Source organism: Pristiophorus japonicus, chromosome 4, assembly GCF_044704955.1.
Source record: "Pristiophorus japonicus isolate sPriJap1 chromosome 4, sPriJap1.hap1, whole genome shotgun sequence".
Lineage (NCBI taxonomy): Eukaryota > Metazoa > Chordata > Chondrichthyes > Pristiophoridae > Pristiophorus > Pristiophorus japonicus.
In genome coordinates, this window is record NC_091980.1 from 232,754,267 (window position 1) to 232,769,919 (window position 15,653).

Genomic DNA, 15,653 nt, shown 5'->3' on the forward strand with positions numbered 1-15,653 from the left:
AACTTTCAGTAATTTGTGTACAAAGTGGATAACTTCACATTTCTCCACATTATATTCCATTTGCCATGTTCTTGCCCTCTCACTTTGCCTGTCTATATCTCCTTGACATCTCTTTGCATTCTCCTCACAACTTTTATTCCCACCTAGCTTTGTATCATCAGCAAACTTAGATAGATTATATTTGGTCCCCTCATCCAAATCATTGATATACAAGAACACAAGAAATAGGAGCAGGAGTCGGCCATTTGACCCCTCGAGCCTGCTCCGCCATTTAATAAGATCATGGCTGATCTGATCATTGATTCAGTTCCACTTCCCTGCCCGCGCCCCATAACCCTTTATTCTCTTATTGCTCAAAAATCTGTCTATCTCCGCCTTGAATATATTCAAAGACACAGCCTTCACAGCTCTCTGGGGCATTGAATGCCACTGATTTACAACCCTCAAAGAAATTCCTCCTCATCTCAGTTTTAAATGGGCGGCCCCTTATTCTATGCCCCCTAGTTTTAGTTTCACCCATAAATGAAGATATAGATTATGAATAGCTGGGGCCCAAGCCTCGATCCTTGCAGCACCCCACTAGTTACAGCCTGCCAACCTGAAAATGACCCGTTTATTCCTACTCTCTGTTTTCTGTCCGTTAACCAATCCTCAATCCATGCTAGTATATTACCCCCAATCCCATGAGCCCACATAACGCCACTCCATCATTAACACCTCATTTAAATACACCTGGTCATATTTGAGTGGGCACTTCCGGTGTCAGGCAGCAGAGACCCTAGAAAACTGAAACTGATGCAAAAATGTGGGGGCAGGGAATCCATGCCCATGTTCCCTGCCCAATTTTCCACCCCCACCTGCCTCTGTGGAAAACAAGAGAAAAATTCTACCCATGATGTTTCTACACATAATGACCAAAGAAATCCTTCTTCCCCAATTATGAACTGCACTGGTGAGCAAATATAGAAAGTATGTTAAAAGAGGTGAATGTAGGCAAAAGATTAGAAGAGATGAAACAATGGATTAGGAAATAAATAAAACACAAGGCGGGTCATTCTAATTGTGCGATAGTATAAAACGGATGTTAGCAAATTGGCTGCAATGGTTACATATCTCCTGATTTTAATTTCAGTTGAAGAAGTTCAATGACTTCAATGGAAATGAACATTGTGAGAGATGTAAAACGGGCTGCCGATTCGCTGTCACCCATTTTACACTATCGCAAAAAGTCAAAATTACCCCCAAGGTGTGAAAGAAGAGACTAGAGGAATAAAAGGTAAGCAGTGACAAAGTGAATATGTAATGAACTCTTGTTTTATCTGGCTCCTAACACAAAAATAGGATCGTAAAATTGGAAGGGGCGCATCCCAGCAATGGTGTTTGTACCTGCACACCCAAGAGTTCCGCCACAGACCTCGCCAAAGTTCGTGGAGATCAGGGGAAAGTCCCTTAATTATCAAGCCAATGATCAGTGCCTGCACTACCAAGGCTATATCTGAAACGCTCGCCATAGGCATAAGGGCTGAAAGTCTGACTAAGGTGGCTGGACCTCGGCAACAAGTTGATGGTGCCGATTGTGATTGGTCCAACCCTGGACCCCTACGTAAGCCCCACAGCCACCAGTTGCTGGCAGGTCCCACTGAAGGTGCTGGATGTGGAATATCCAGATGTGGGGAGCCTCTGCCACGAGTCTCAGCTGCCTTTACACAATCGACTTGTTTGAGGTGAGCCGAGGCTCTCTGCTCCCAACAAGCCATGGCACAATTTGCATCACTAGGCCAGGATACGGATATGCTGGATCCTGATCTAGTTTACAGCTATTCTAATGGACTCTTGACAAAAGTTACAGCAGGAGTATGCTGGAATAAGTGCAGATTTCCGGTCCCATAATGTCAATTTGGTCAGAATTAGACCTATCGTACCATTTAAAATCTATGTATCTTTTGCTACAGAATGAACCAAAATTTGCTAGGAAATCTGGTAAGTTACGCCTGGCCCCAGAATCTTAGCTTGTCCTCACGTTGGCCTGGTTGAAAGGGAGCAACTCTGCACAAGGCTAGACTTTTGAGTAATGAAAATGACAAATGGTTGTGAATAAAATTGTTGTACACTGGTTGCTGTCATTAGGGGGCAGTAATGACATTGCAAACCTTCCTTCAGTGACTAGTCTGAGATGAGTGATGTTTCTAAAGAGCACTGCAGTGCTCCTGCATTCAGCCTGCTCTTTAAAGTAAAGGAGCTTCTTTTATCCGGTGTGATTTGACATATAATAGGGGTGGGGCCTGTGACCTGCCTATGTCAAACTGATGTCATATCTATTGGATATAAATGAATCTGACATCAATTTAACATAGGAAGGTCATAAACCTAGCCTTCACAGTGTGACCTAGCTGGTATGGGGCTACTTCTCGGAGAGGTCCAGGGTTCAATGGGTCAAAACCTCTGTCATTCAGCTGGTGATCATGGCAAGCACTACGACACATTGAAGCATCAAAAACAAAGATTGGATTGAAAATCATCAGTATCCTGCAAATTGTGTATTGATTCCCTTGTTACTGCTGTGGAATTAAACCATACCGCATACAACTTAATAGGTTTCATTTTACAAATGAGCTGTTGCCTCAGACATTATGCAATTGTGCTCCAGCCCTTTTTGTCTGTCTGCCTATCTATTTCTCTATCAAATATTGAAAGTCAGGCATAGGTGTACATATCCTGTGTCACTCTCTGTTCTCTGTTGAGCTAGTTCCATCATGTTTCTCTGCCATGCCAACGTATTGCTATTGATCTAAGTTACATCTGATTGAATCACGTACCACTGAGACATCATCACTCCGTCGCCAATTTAGGTGTCGGTGGGCAACTACCTGAAGGTTTTACAGCCTTGGGTATATATATATTTTTAACTTTTAAGCCACGTTTTTATATTATAAATTAAATGTTTATTTTTTTAGTGGGGCTCCTATGTATTCCCATGGCCACTGAGGTCTCTGTTGATTCCTACCAGCGCTGTCCGTTCCCAACCTACTGCTGAATATTCCCACTGACCACCAATCCATTCCCACCAATCCATTCCCCCCACCATTATTTACCACACCCTAATCCAGGCCTTGGGCTTATATTGCTGCCACCATATCACTGCACCCACACCCCCCCACCCCCCTCCCCCAACACACACAGTGATCCAAGGCTTTGCCTATCAACTGCTGCTCCCAGGCTTCCTACATGTTCTCTGCTAGTTTCCTAGCACTAAACCAAGAACAAATCACCCTTCACACTTAACTGTACAGGCTAACAGTGTTATAGGGCTATCTCCAACCTGCACCAAGTGTAGAGCTTTGTACAATTTTTCCTTATAAGTAAATCTGCTCCATGAACAATGGCTAATTTTGAACTCTCAGTATAAAACAATAAACTGCAAGTGTTGTAATCACCCCCCTCTCATTCTCTCCCTCTCTTAGCCAGCCTTCCTCTCAGAAGTAAAACATTTTTGGCCTGGAATTTCCGCTTTGGGGAAATTGGCGACACGGACACAAATTGCACCCAAAATTGCACTAGATTTGAGAAGTGTTTTTTTCCCCTCAAGTTTCAGTTCAAACTCATTTACATATCGACAGATGTAAAATCTGCCGTGGACCAGCACAACTGGGCACCGTTTTAGAACATAAGTTTTAAAAAGAAAAATGTGAATTAAAAAAATTATTCCTTGATATATTTAGGAGTGGTAACTTGGTGCAGTTTGATTAATACGGCTGAAAATTGGTTTATCACAAAAAATAAGCAGTGTCTAATCCACCACCTGTAAGTAACCAGGTTAATTTTAAGACGGTCCTCGAAGGCCTGCAAACGGGCGAAATTAATGGAAACCCGCAAAGGTGTTTTGGTGGATTCTGGATTCTAGTGCGATTTTTTTTTTTTAAACTAGTGCAAAAGATTGCGGAAACTCGCTTTTGTGCTGAATGTAATTTGCAGGAATTTCTCGATCTTTTGTGCTGGTTTGGTCAATTTCGGGCGGAATGCGATGGAAAAAAACAGCGCTACCTAGCGGAAACTTCAGGCCAAGCATTTGAAAATAGATTTCCTATCAAAACCTGCATCAAATTAGTAATGTCACTGGAGATCAACTAATTAGGAGCAACACATCAGAATTCTCGGGGCAGCAAGGATACGCCCTCAACATGCCCTAAATGGATGCTGTAATGAGACGTACTGTGGAGCAGTGTCAACCTCCTGGACTTTCAGTGCCTATCTGCTGGTAAAACGCAAATCAGACGGACTTACTGTTCACCAAGCTTTCCGCTCTCTGTATACCTGAGTGTGGCTGCACCACAGGGCTGGAATTCCAGCCCCATAATAGCCAGCAAGTGCTCAGCTCACAATGGCTAATTTTGAACTCTCAGTATAAAACAATAAACTGCAAGTGTTGTAATCACCCCCCTCTCATTCTCTCCCTCTCTTAGCCAGCCTTCCTCTCAGAAGTAAAACATTTTTGGCCTGGAATTTCCGCTTTGGGGAAATTGGCGACACGGACACAAATTGCACCCAAAATTGCACTAGATTTGAGAAGTGTTTTTTTCCCCTCAAGTTTCAGTTCAAACTCATTTACATATCGACAGATGTAAAATCTGCCATGGACCAGCACAACTGGGCACCGTTTTAGAACATAAGTTTTAAAAAGAAAAATGTGAATTAAAAAAATTATTCCTTGATATATTTAGGAGTGGTAACTTGGTGCAGTTTGATTAATACGGCTGAAAATTGGTTTATCACAAAAAATAAGCAGTGTCTAATCCACCACCTGTAAGTAACCAGGTTAATTTTAAGACGGTCCTCGAAGGCCTGCAAACGGGCGAAATTAATGGAAACCCGCACTGTTTAAAATTCGAGATTGAATTAAACTGTCAGGAAGCGAAGCACGTAGCAACAGAATGAGCAGTTGTTAGAGTAATCAGTTGGGAATCTCCTTCACACTTAGGCAGGTCTAGCAAGGCAGAATGCATGCTCCTGATTAAAATTAAAGTTCCACAGAGTAGAGAAACTGACAGGGAAAATTGTCCTCTAAGTTAAAATATTTTGTGGATATTGCACTGTCACATATCATTTGCCCTAACTATAATAAATTTTGAAATTCATGGTACAATGCACCTGTCGGTATAAAACTTCATTCTTCAGATTACCATAAGCAGTACGACAGGAGATCTGCAAGTTTATATATATATTTTTTAAAGTGTCTGGTGTTTATCTGTCAATGGAAAATTACAAAAGTTTTGCTTCAATTAATCCTTGGACTGAAAATCAACCTGATTGATCATCCATAGATTTCTTAATTGCGAAAAATGTGATATTGCATAACAAAACTCAACCTTAAATGTGAAAATAATTTATCTAAGATTTTCCTGTGCTGTTTCTGAGAATCGTATGAGGACAGACACGCTGTATTAAATCTGTTCATGGTTTGCAATTTAATCACTGCCGGTTGATATCATGAAAAGTTGTTTGTACTATTTGGTAATAATAATCTGCCTGCTCTAATCGTTAACTGGTGTGAATTGGGACAGTAATTACAATCATATTTTCTCTGCTTGACTGTAGAGACTAGGAGAAACACTTGTGATTCGGAACAACTAATCTGAAAGTTAAATTCCTACAATTTTCTGAATCATTATTTTAATTATGTGTTCTCAAGACTAAAGCAAAGAACATTTAATTGAACAATAAAATAGCAGTCTTCAGTCACTTTGTGTGGGTTTGCTATTGAAGTTCTTGTAAACAGTTAGACTTCTGAATGATAAGCACTTGAACATACTAATCTCTGTATTGTTAGATGCAAACAGTACGATCTGAAGATGCAATGGATTTCATGAAACAACACCTTGCACTAGTCTTTATCAGTGCTTTGGTCTCTGGTGTCTGTGGCCGAAGGAAACATCCTGTCAGAAAAAATGGAAGAACTTTCAGTCAGCTTGTTCTCTGACTTTGTTCCTAAGAATATAAGAAATAGGAGCAGGAGTAGGCCACAGGGCCCCTCGAGCCTGCTCTGCCATTCAATAAGATCATGGCTGATCTGATCTTGGACTCAACTGCACTTTCCTGTCTGTTCCCCATAACGCTTGACTCCCCTATAGTTCAAGAATCTCTCTATCTCAGCCTTGAATGTATTCAATGACTCAGCCTCCACAGCTCTCTGGGGTAGAGAATTTCAAAGATTCACGACCCTCTGAGAGAAGAGATTCCTCCTCATTTCCATCTTAAATGGGCAACCTCTTATTCTGAAACTATGCCCCCTAGTTCTAGATTCCCCCACGAGGGGAAATATTCTCTAAGCATCTACCCTATCAAGCACCCACAGAATCTTATATGTTTCAATACGATCACCTCTCATTCTTCTAAACACCAAAGAGTACAGACCCAACCTACCCAACCTTTCCTCATAAGTCAACCCCTTCATCCCAGGAATCAACCTAGTGAACCTTCTCTGAACTGCCTGAAAGTATATCCCTCCTTACATAAGGAGACCAAAACTGTATGCAGTAGGCTAGATGTGGTCTCACCAATGCCCTGTACAGTTGTAGCAGGACTTCCCTACTTTTATACTCCATCCCCCTTGCAATAAAGGCCAACATTCCATTTGCCTTCCGAATTACTTGCTGTACCTGCATACTAACTTTTTGTGTTTCATGTACGAGGACACCCAGATTCCTCTGCACCGCAGCATTCTGTAGTCTCTCTCCATTTAAATAATGTTTTGCTTTTCTATTCTTCCTACCAAAGAGGATAACCTCACATTTTCCACATTATACTCCAATCTGCCAAATTTTTGCCCACTCACTTACCCTATCAATGGGCTCAATTTTGGCCAGGAGTTGGTCTGTTTATTTTTTGGAGTAACTTGGTTTTTCTGGCGTAACTTAAAAATTTCCATTTTCCACAATCAATTTGCACCAGTGTAAGTGAGATAGTTACGATTTTTTTAGTTTAGTATTTTTTCTCTCAAAAGGGGGTGTTACCAGCCACCTATGCCAGTTCTGCCCATTTAGGCAACTTTGGCCAGCTAATAGTTACTCCAAATCTACTTAGGCCAGTGGATGTGGCCACTTCAGAAAACCCTTGTGGAGAGTTAAGAAATCGGTGTAGGTATATCGGAGGCCATTTGGCCTGGGATAGGAGCTGGAAGGGAAGCAGAGAGGACCTGCACTTAAAGCACCAAGACTTAGAAAGCACCAAATTTATAATGGGGAACAAGGAAATGGCAGACCAATTGAACAAATACTTTAGTTCTGTCATCACGAAGGAAGACACAAATAACCTTCCGGAAGTACGAGGGGACCGAAGGTCTAGTGAGAAGGAGGAACTGAAGGATATCCTTATTAGGCGGGAAATTGATGGGATTGAAGGCCGATAAATCCCCGAGGCCTAATAGTCTGCATCCCAGAGTGCTTAAGGAAGTGGCCCTAGAAATGGTGGATGCATTGGTGATCGATTTCCAACAGTCTATCGACTCGGGATCAGTTCCTATGGACTGGAGGGTAGCTAATGTAACACCACTTTTTAAAAAGGGAGAAAGGGAGGGAGAGAGAAAACGGGTAATTATAGACTGGTTAGCCTAACATCAGTAGTGGGGAAAATGTTGGAATCAATTATTAAGGATGAAATAGCAGCGCATTTGGAAAGCAGTAACAGGATCGGTCCAAGTCAGCATGGATTTATGAAGGGGAAATCATGCTTGACAAATCTTCTGGAATTTTTTGAGGATGTAACTAGTAGAGTGGACAAGGGAGAACCAGTGGATGTGGTGTATTTGGACTTTCAAAAGGCTTTTGACAAGGTCCCACACAAGAGATTGGTGTGCAAAATCAAAGCACATGGTTTTGGGGGTAATATACTGACGTGGATAGAGAACTGGTTGGCAGACAGGAAGCAGAGTCGGGATAAATGGGTCCTTTTCAGATGACAGGCAGTGACTAATGGAGTGCTGCAGGGCTCAGTGCTGGGACCCCAGCTCTTTACAATATACATCAATGATTTGGATGAAGGAATTGAGTGTAATATCTCCAAGTTTGCAGATGACACTAAACTGGGTGGCAGAGTGAGCTGTGAGGGGGATGCTAGGAGGCTGCAGGGTGACTTGGACAGGTTAAGTGATTGGTGAAATGTATGGCAGATGCAGTATAATGTGGATAAATGTGAGGTTATCCACTTTGGGGGCAAAAACGCGAAGACAGAATATTATCTGAATGGCGGTAGCTTAGGAAAAGGGGAGGTGCAACGAGACCTGGGTGTTATGATTCATCAGCCATTGAAAGTTGGCATACAGGTACAGCAGGCAGTGAAGGCAGCAAATGGTATGTTGACCTTCATAGCTAGGGGATTTGAGTATTGGAGCAGGGAGGTCTTACTGCAGTTGTACAGGGCCTTAGTGAGGCTTCACCTGGAATATTGTGTTCAGCTTTCCTAATCTGAGGAAGGACGTTCTTGCTATTGAGGGATTGTAGCAAAGGTTCACCAGATTGATTCCCAGGATGGCAGGACTGACATATGAGGAGAGATTGGATCAACTGGACCTTTATACATTGGAGTTTAGAAAGATGAGAGGGGATATCATAGAAACATATAAAATTCTGACGGAATAGGACAGGTTAGATGCAGGAAGAATGTTCCCGATGTTGGGGAAGTCCAGAACCAGGGGACACAGTCTAAGTATAAGGGGTAGGCCATTTAGGATTGAGATGAGGAGAAACTTCTTCACTCAGAGAGTTGTTAACCTGTGGAACTCTCTGCCGCAGAGAGTTGTTGATGCCGATTCATTCAATATATTCAAGAGGGAGTTAGATATGGCCCTTACGGCTACAGGGATCAAGGGGTATGGAGAGAAAGCAGGAATGGGGTACTGAGATGAATGATCAGCCATGATCTTATTGAACGGTGGTGCAGGCTCGAAGGGCCGAATGGCCTACTCCTGCACCTATTTTCTATGTTTCTAAACCTCGGAAACAAAAAGTAATAAGCATTCAACAACAAATAAAAAATTGAAGTAAGTCCTACCTTCATCTTAAAACTCGGCCCGAGAAGGCAGCGGGCCAGCTGGTGCGGGAGGTCACTCGGCCAGGGCTAGGAGCAGGCAGGAGAACTGATCGTGCTCCTGCCTGGATGATTTCTATCAGTTCTCCTGCCAGCTCGCCCCTAGCCCTGGCCAAGTGGCCTCCCGGTGCGATTTTTAAGATTAAAGTGATTAAAGCTTCAAATCAAATGGAACTAAGCAGTCCATGCAATTGCCACTCCATACCCTACTCACAACATATGGCCAGCATTGGGTCCCACACAGCGGTTGCAGCAAGACATGGAGAGGCTGTGCAGAAGTCCTGGCACTGTTTTCGGCACATGACGCTGGCTCCAAACCCCGACTTGACTGGCCACGCTGCACGACCATAGGGAGGAGGCTGGACAGTGGCCAAAGTGGGAAGGAAATTTTTCGGTGCACTTCTGAACAGAGAAAAACGGCGTATTTCCGGTAAGTGCGCCGAAAAACGGGCTGGGCCAAAATTGAGCCCAATATCCCTTTGAAGACTCTGTGTCCGCCTCACAACTTGCTTTCCCACCTATCTTTGTATTGTCAGCAAATTTGGCTACAATACACTTGGTCTCTTCATCCAAGTCATTAATATAGATGGTAAATAGTTGAGGCCCCAGCACTGATCCCTGTGGCACCACACTAGCTAACCTGACTCTGTTTTTTGTTAGTTAACCAATCCTCTATCCATGCTAATATGTTACCCTCAACTCCGTGAGCTCTTATCTTGTGCAGTAACCTTTTATGTGGCACCTTATCGAATGCCTTCTGGAAATCCAAATACACCACATCTAATGGTTCCCCTTTATCCACTCTGCTCTTTACATCCTCAAGAACTCTAAAAGATTTGTCAAACACGATTTCCCTTTCAAAAAACTATGTTGACTCTGCTTGATTGTATTAGGAGTTTCTAAAAGTCTTGCTACTACTTTCTGAATAATGGATTCCAGCTTTTTCCCAATGACAGCTTACCGGTCTATAATTTTTTGCTTTCTGTCTCCCTCCTTTCTGGAATCATCATTATCATAGGCAGTTCCTCAAAATCGAGGAAGACTTGCTTCCGCTCTTAAAATGAGTCCTTAGGTGGCTGAACAGTCCAATACGAGAACCACAATCCCTGTCACAGGTGGGACAGATAGTCGTTGAGGGTAAGGAAGGGTGGGACAGGTTTGCCGCACGCTCTTTCCGCTGTCTGTGCTTGATTTCTGCATGCTCTCGGCGATGAGACTCGAGGTGCTCAGCACCCTCCCGAGTGCATTTGCCATTTTCTAATTTGCTGGGACTTTTCCAGAATCTAGGGAATTTGGGGAGATTGCATAGAAACATAGAAAATAGGTACAGGAGTAGCCCATTCGGCCCTTCGAGCCTGCACCATTATTCAATATGATCATGGCTGATCCTGCAACTTCAGTACCCCATTCCTGCTTTCTCTCCATATCCCTTGATCCCTTTAGCCATAAGGGCCACATCTAACACCCTTTTGAATATATCTAACAAACTGGTCTCAACAACTTTCTGCGGTAGAGCAATCCACAGGTTCACAATTCTCTGAGTGAAGAAGTTTCTCCTCACCTCGGTCCTAAATGGCTTACCACTTATCCTTAGACTGTAACCCCAGGTTCTGGACTTCCCCAACATCGGGAACATTCTTCCTGCATCTAACCTGTCCACTCCCGTCAGAATTTTCTATATTTCTATGAGGTCCCCTCTCATTCTTCTAAATTCCAGTGAATATAAGCCTAGTCGATCCAATCTTTCTTCATATGTAAGTCCTGCCATCCCAGGAATCAGTCTGGTGAACCTTCGCTGCATTCCCTCAATAGCAAGAATGTACTTCCTCAGATTAGGAGACCAAAACTGTACACAACATTCAAGGTGGCCTCACCAAGGCCCTGTACAATTGCAGTAAGACCTCTCCTGCTCCTATTCTCAAATCCTCTCGCTATGAAGGCCAACATGCCATTTGCCTTCATCACCACCTGCTGTACCTGCATGACTGATGTACTATGACACCCAGGTCTCATTGCACCTCCCCTTTTCCTAATCTGTCACCATTCAGATAATATTCTGTCTTCCTGTTTTTGCCACCAAAGTGGATAACCTCACATTTATCCACATTATACTGCATCTGTCATGCATTTCACCAATCACCTAACCTGTCCGAGTCACCCTTCAGCCTCTTAGCTTCCTCCTCACAGCTCACACTGCCACCCAGCTTAGTGTCATCTGCAAACTTGGAGATATTACATTCAATTCCTTCATCCAAATCATTAATGTATATTGTAAATAGCTGAAGTCCCAGCACTGAACCCTGCGGTACCCCACTATTCACTGACTGCCATTCTGAAAAGGACCCATTTATTCCTACTCTTTGCTTCCTGTCTGCCAACCAGTTCTCTATCCACTTCAGTACATTACCCCCAATACCATGTGCTTTAATTTTGCACAACAACCTCTTGTGCGGGACCTTGTCAAAAGCCTTTTGAAAGTCGAAATACACCACATCCACTGGTTCTCCCTTGTCCACTCTACTAGTTACATCCTCAAAAAATTCTAGATTTGTCAAGCATGATTTCCCTTTCATAAATCCATGCTGACTTGGACTGATCCTGTCACTGCTTTCCAAATGCGCTGCTATTACATCTTTAATAATTGATTCCAACATCTTCCCCACTACTAATGTCAGGCTAACCGGTCTATAATTCCCTGTTTTCTCTCTCCCTCCTTTGTTAAAAAGTGGGGTTACATTAGCTACCCTCCAATCCGTAGGAACTGTTCCAGAGTCTATAGAATGTTGGAAAATGACCACCAATGCATCCACTATTTCTAGGGCCACTCCCTTAAGTACTCTGGAATGCAGACTATCAGGACCTGGGGATTTATCGGCCTTCAATCCCATCAATTTTCCGAACACAATTTCCTGACTAATAAGGATTTCCTTCAGTTCTTCCTTCTTGCTAGACCCTCGGTCCCCTAATATTTCCTGAAGGTTATTTGTGTCTTCCTTAGTGAAGACAGAACCAAAGTATTTGTTCAGTTGGTCTGCCATTTCTTTGTTGCCCATTATAAATTCACCTGATTCTGACTGCAAGGGACTTACATTTGTCTTCACTAATCTTTTTCTCTTCGCATATCTCTGGAAGCTTTTGCAGTCAGTTTTTATGTTCCCTGCAAGTTTACTCTCATACTCTAATTTCCCCCTCCTAATTAAACCCTTTGTCCTCCTCTGCTGAATTCTAAAATTTTTTCAGTCCTCAGGTTTGCTTCTTTTTATGGCCAATTTATATGCCTCTTCCTTGGATTTAACACTAACCCTAATTTCCCTTGTAAGTAAGCCACGGTTGAGCCACCTTCCCCGTTTTATTTTTACACCAGACAGGGATGTACAATTGTTGAAATTCATCCATGTGAATTTTAAATGTCTGCCATTGCCTATTCTCCATCAATCCTTTAAGTATCATTCGCTAGTCTATTCTAGACAATTCTCATACCGTCGGAGTTACCTTTCCTTAAGTTCAGGACCCTAGTCTCTGAATTAACTGTGTCACTCTCCATCTTAATAAAGAATTCTACCATATTATGGTCACTCTTCCCCAAGAGGCCTCGCACAACAAGATTGCTAATTAGTCCTTTCTCATTACACATCACTCAGTCTAGGATGGCCAGCCCTCGAGTTGGTTCCTCGACATATTGGTCGAGAAAACCATCCCTAATACACTCCAGGAAATCCTCCTCCACTGTATTGCTACTAGTTTGGTTAGCCCAATCTATATGTAGATTAATGTCACCCATGATAACAGCTGTACCTTTATTGCACACATCCCTAATTTGGTAGCACAATTGAGGAACAGTGGAGGACTTTTAAGGAGCTCTTTCATAGTGCTCAACAGAAATATATTCCAGTGAAAAAGAAGGGCGGTAAGAGAAGGGATAACCAGCTGTGGATAACCAAGGAAATAAAGGAGAGTATCAAATTAAAAACCAATGCGTATAAGGTGGCCAAGGTTAGTGGGAAACTAGAAGATTGGGAAAATTTTAAACGACAGCAAAGAATGACTAAGAAAGCAATAAAGAAAGGAAAGATAGATTTCAAAAGTAAACTTGCGCAAAACATAAAAACAGATAGTAAAAGCTTTTACCGATATATAAAACGGAAGAGAGCGACTAAAGTAAATGTTGGTCCCTTAGAAGATGAGAAGGGGGATTTAATAATGGGAAATGTGGAAATGGCTGAGATCTTAAACAATTATTTTGCTTCGGTCTTCACAGTGGAAGACACAAAAACCATGCCAAAAATTGCTGGTCACGGGAAAGTGGGAAGGGAGGACCTTGAGACAATCATTATCACTTGGGGGGTAGTGCTGGACAGGCTAATGGGACTCAAGGTAGACAAGTCCCCTGGTCCTGATGAAATGCATCCCAGGGTATTAAAAGAGATGGCGGAAGTTATAGCAGATGCATTCGTTATAATCTACCAAAATTCTCTGGACTCTGAGGAGGTACCATCGGATTGGAAAGCGGCTAATGTAACGCCTCTGTTTAAAAAAGGGGGCAGACAAAAGGCAGGTAACTATAGGCCGGTTAATTTAACATCTGTAGTGGGGAAAATGCTTGAAGCTATCATTAAGGAAGAAATAGTGGGACATCTAGATAGGAATAGTGCAATGAAGTAGACGCATCATGGATTCATGAAGGGGAAATCATGTTTGACTAATTTACTGGAATTCTTTGAGGATATAACGAGCATGGTGGATAGAGGTGTACCGATGGATGTAGTGCATTTAGATTTCCAAAAGGCATTCGATAAGGTGCCACACAAAAGATGCAGAAGATAAAGGTACGCGGAGTCAGAGAAAATGTATTAGCATGGATCGAGAATTGGCTGGCTAACAGAAAACAGAGAGTTGGGATAAATGGGTCCTTTTCGGGTTGGAAATCGGTGCTTAGTGGTGTGCCACAGGGATTGGTGCTGAGACCACAACTGTTTACAATATACATAGATGACCTGGAAGAGGGGACGGAGTGTAGTGTAACAAAATTTGCAGATGACACAAGGATTAGTGGGAAAGCGGGTTGTGTAGAGGACACAGAGAGGCAGCAAAGAGATTTAGATAGGTTAAGCGAATGGGCTAAGGTTTGGCAGATGGAATACAATGTCGGAAAATGTGAGGTCATCCACCTTGGAAAAAAAAACAGTTAAAGGGAATATTATTTGAATGGGGAGAAATTACAACATGCTACAGTGCAGAGGGACCTGGGGGTCCATGTGCATGAATCCCAAAAAGTTAGTTTGCAGATGCAGCAGGTAATCAGGAAGGCGAATGGAATGTTGGCCTTCATTGGGAGAGGGATGGAGTGCAAAAGCAGGGAGGTCCTGCTGCAACTGTACAGGGTATTGGTGAGGCCGCACCTGGAGTACTGCGTGCAGTTTTGGTCACCTTATTTAAGGAAGGATATACTAGCCTTGGAGGGGATACAGAGACAATTCACTAGGCTGATTCCGGAGATGAGGGGGTTACCTTATGATGATAGATTGAGTAGACTGGGTCTTTACTCATGGGAGTTCAGAAGGATGAGGGGTGATCTTATAGAACCATTTAAAATAATGAAAGGGATAGACAAGACAGAGGCAGAGAGATTGCTTCCACTGGTCGGGGAGACTAGAACTAGGGGGCACAGCCTCAAAATCCAGGGGAGCCAATTTAAAACCGAGTTGAGAAGGAATTTCTTCTCCCAGAGGGTTGTGAATCTGTGGAATTCTCTGCCCAAGGAAGCAGTTGAGGCTAGCTCATTGAATGTATTCAAATCACAGATAGATAGATTTTTAACCAATAAGGGAATTAAGGGTTATGGGGAGTGGGCGGATAAGTGGAGCTGAGTCCACGGCCAGATCAGCTATGATCTTTTTAAATGGCGGAGCAGGCTCGAGGGGCTAGATGGCCTACTCCTGTTCCTAATTCTTATGCTCTTATTTTCTTATTTCCTGTTTGATGCCATCCTCAACCTCACTGCTACTGTTTGGTAGTCTGTACACAACTCCCACTAGCGTTTTCTGCCCTTTGGTATTCCGCTGTTCCACCCATACAAATTGCACATCATCCAAGCTAATGTCCTTCCTTACTATTGCGTTAATCTCCTCTTTAGCCAGTAATGCTACCCCACCTCCTTTTCCTTTCTGTCTATCCTTCCTGAATATTGAATGTTGAGTTCCCAGCCTTGGTCACCCTGGAGCCATGTCTCCGTAATTCCAATTACATCATATCCATTAACCGCTATCTGAGCAGTTAATTCATCCACCTATTACGAATGCTCCTCGCATTGAGACACAGCCTTCAGATTGTTTTAACACTCTTTGTCCTTTTAAAATTATGTTGCAATGTGGCCCATCTTGATTTTTGCCTTTGATTTCTCTGCCGTCCACTTTTCCTTATCTCCTTTCTACCTTTTGCTTCTGCCCTCATTTTACTTCCCTCTGTCTTCCTGCATAGATTCCCATCACCCTGCCATATTAGTTTAAACCCTCCCCAACAGCATTAGCAAAGACTCCCCCTAGGACATCGGTTCTGGTCCTGCCCAGGTGCAGACC

General features: G+C 42.9%; 1 protein-coding gene across 1 annotated transcript in view; it reads left to right on the forward strand.

Moving 5' to 3' along the window:
* slc35f4 (solute carrier family 35 member F4) overlaps window positions 1–15,653 on the forward strand; it is a 336,248-nt gene that overhangs the window by 102,723 nt on the left and 217,872 nt on the right. The window contains exon 7 of the mRNA XM_070879154.1: window positions 15,621–15,627. Coding sequence (XP_070735255.1) covers window positions 15,621–15,627 — 7 coding nt within the window. The remainder of the gene's footprint in view (window positions 1–15,620; window positions 15,628–15,653) is intronic.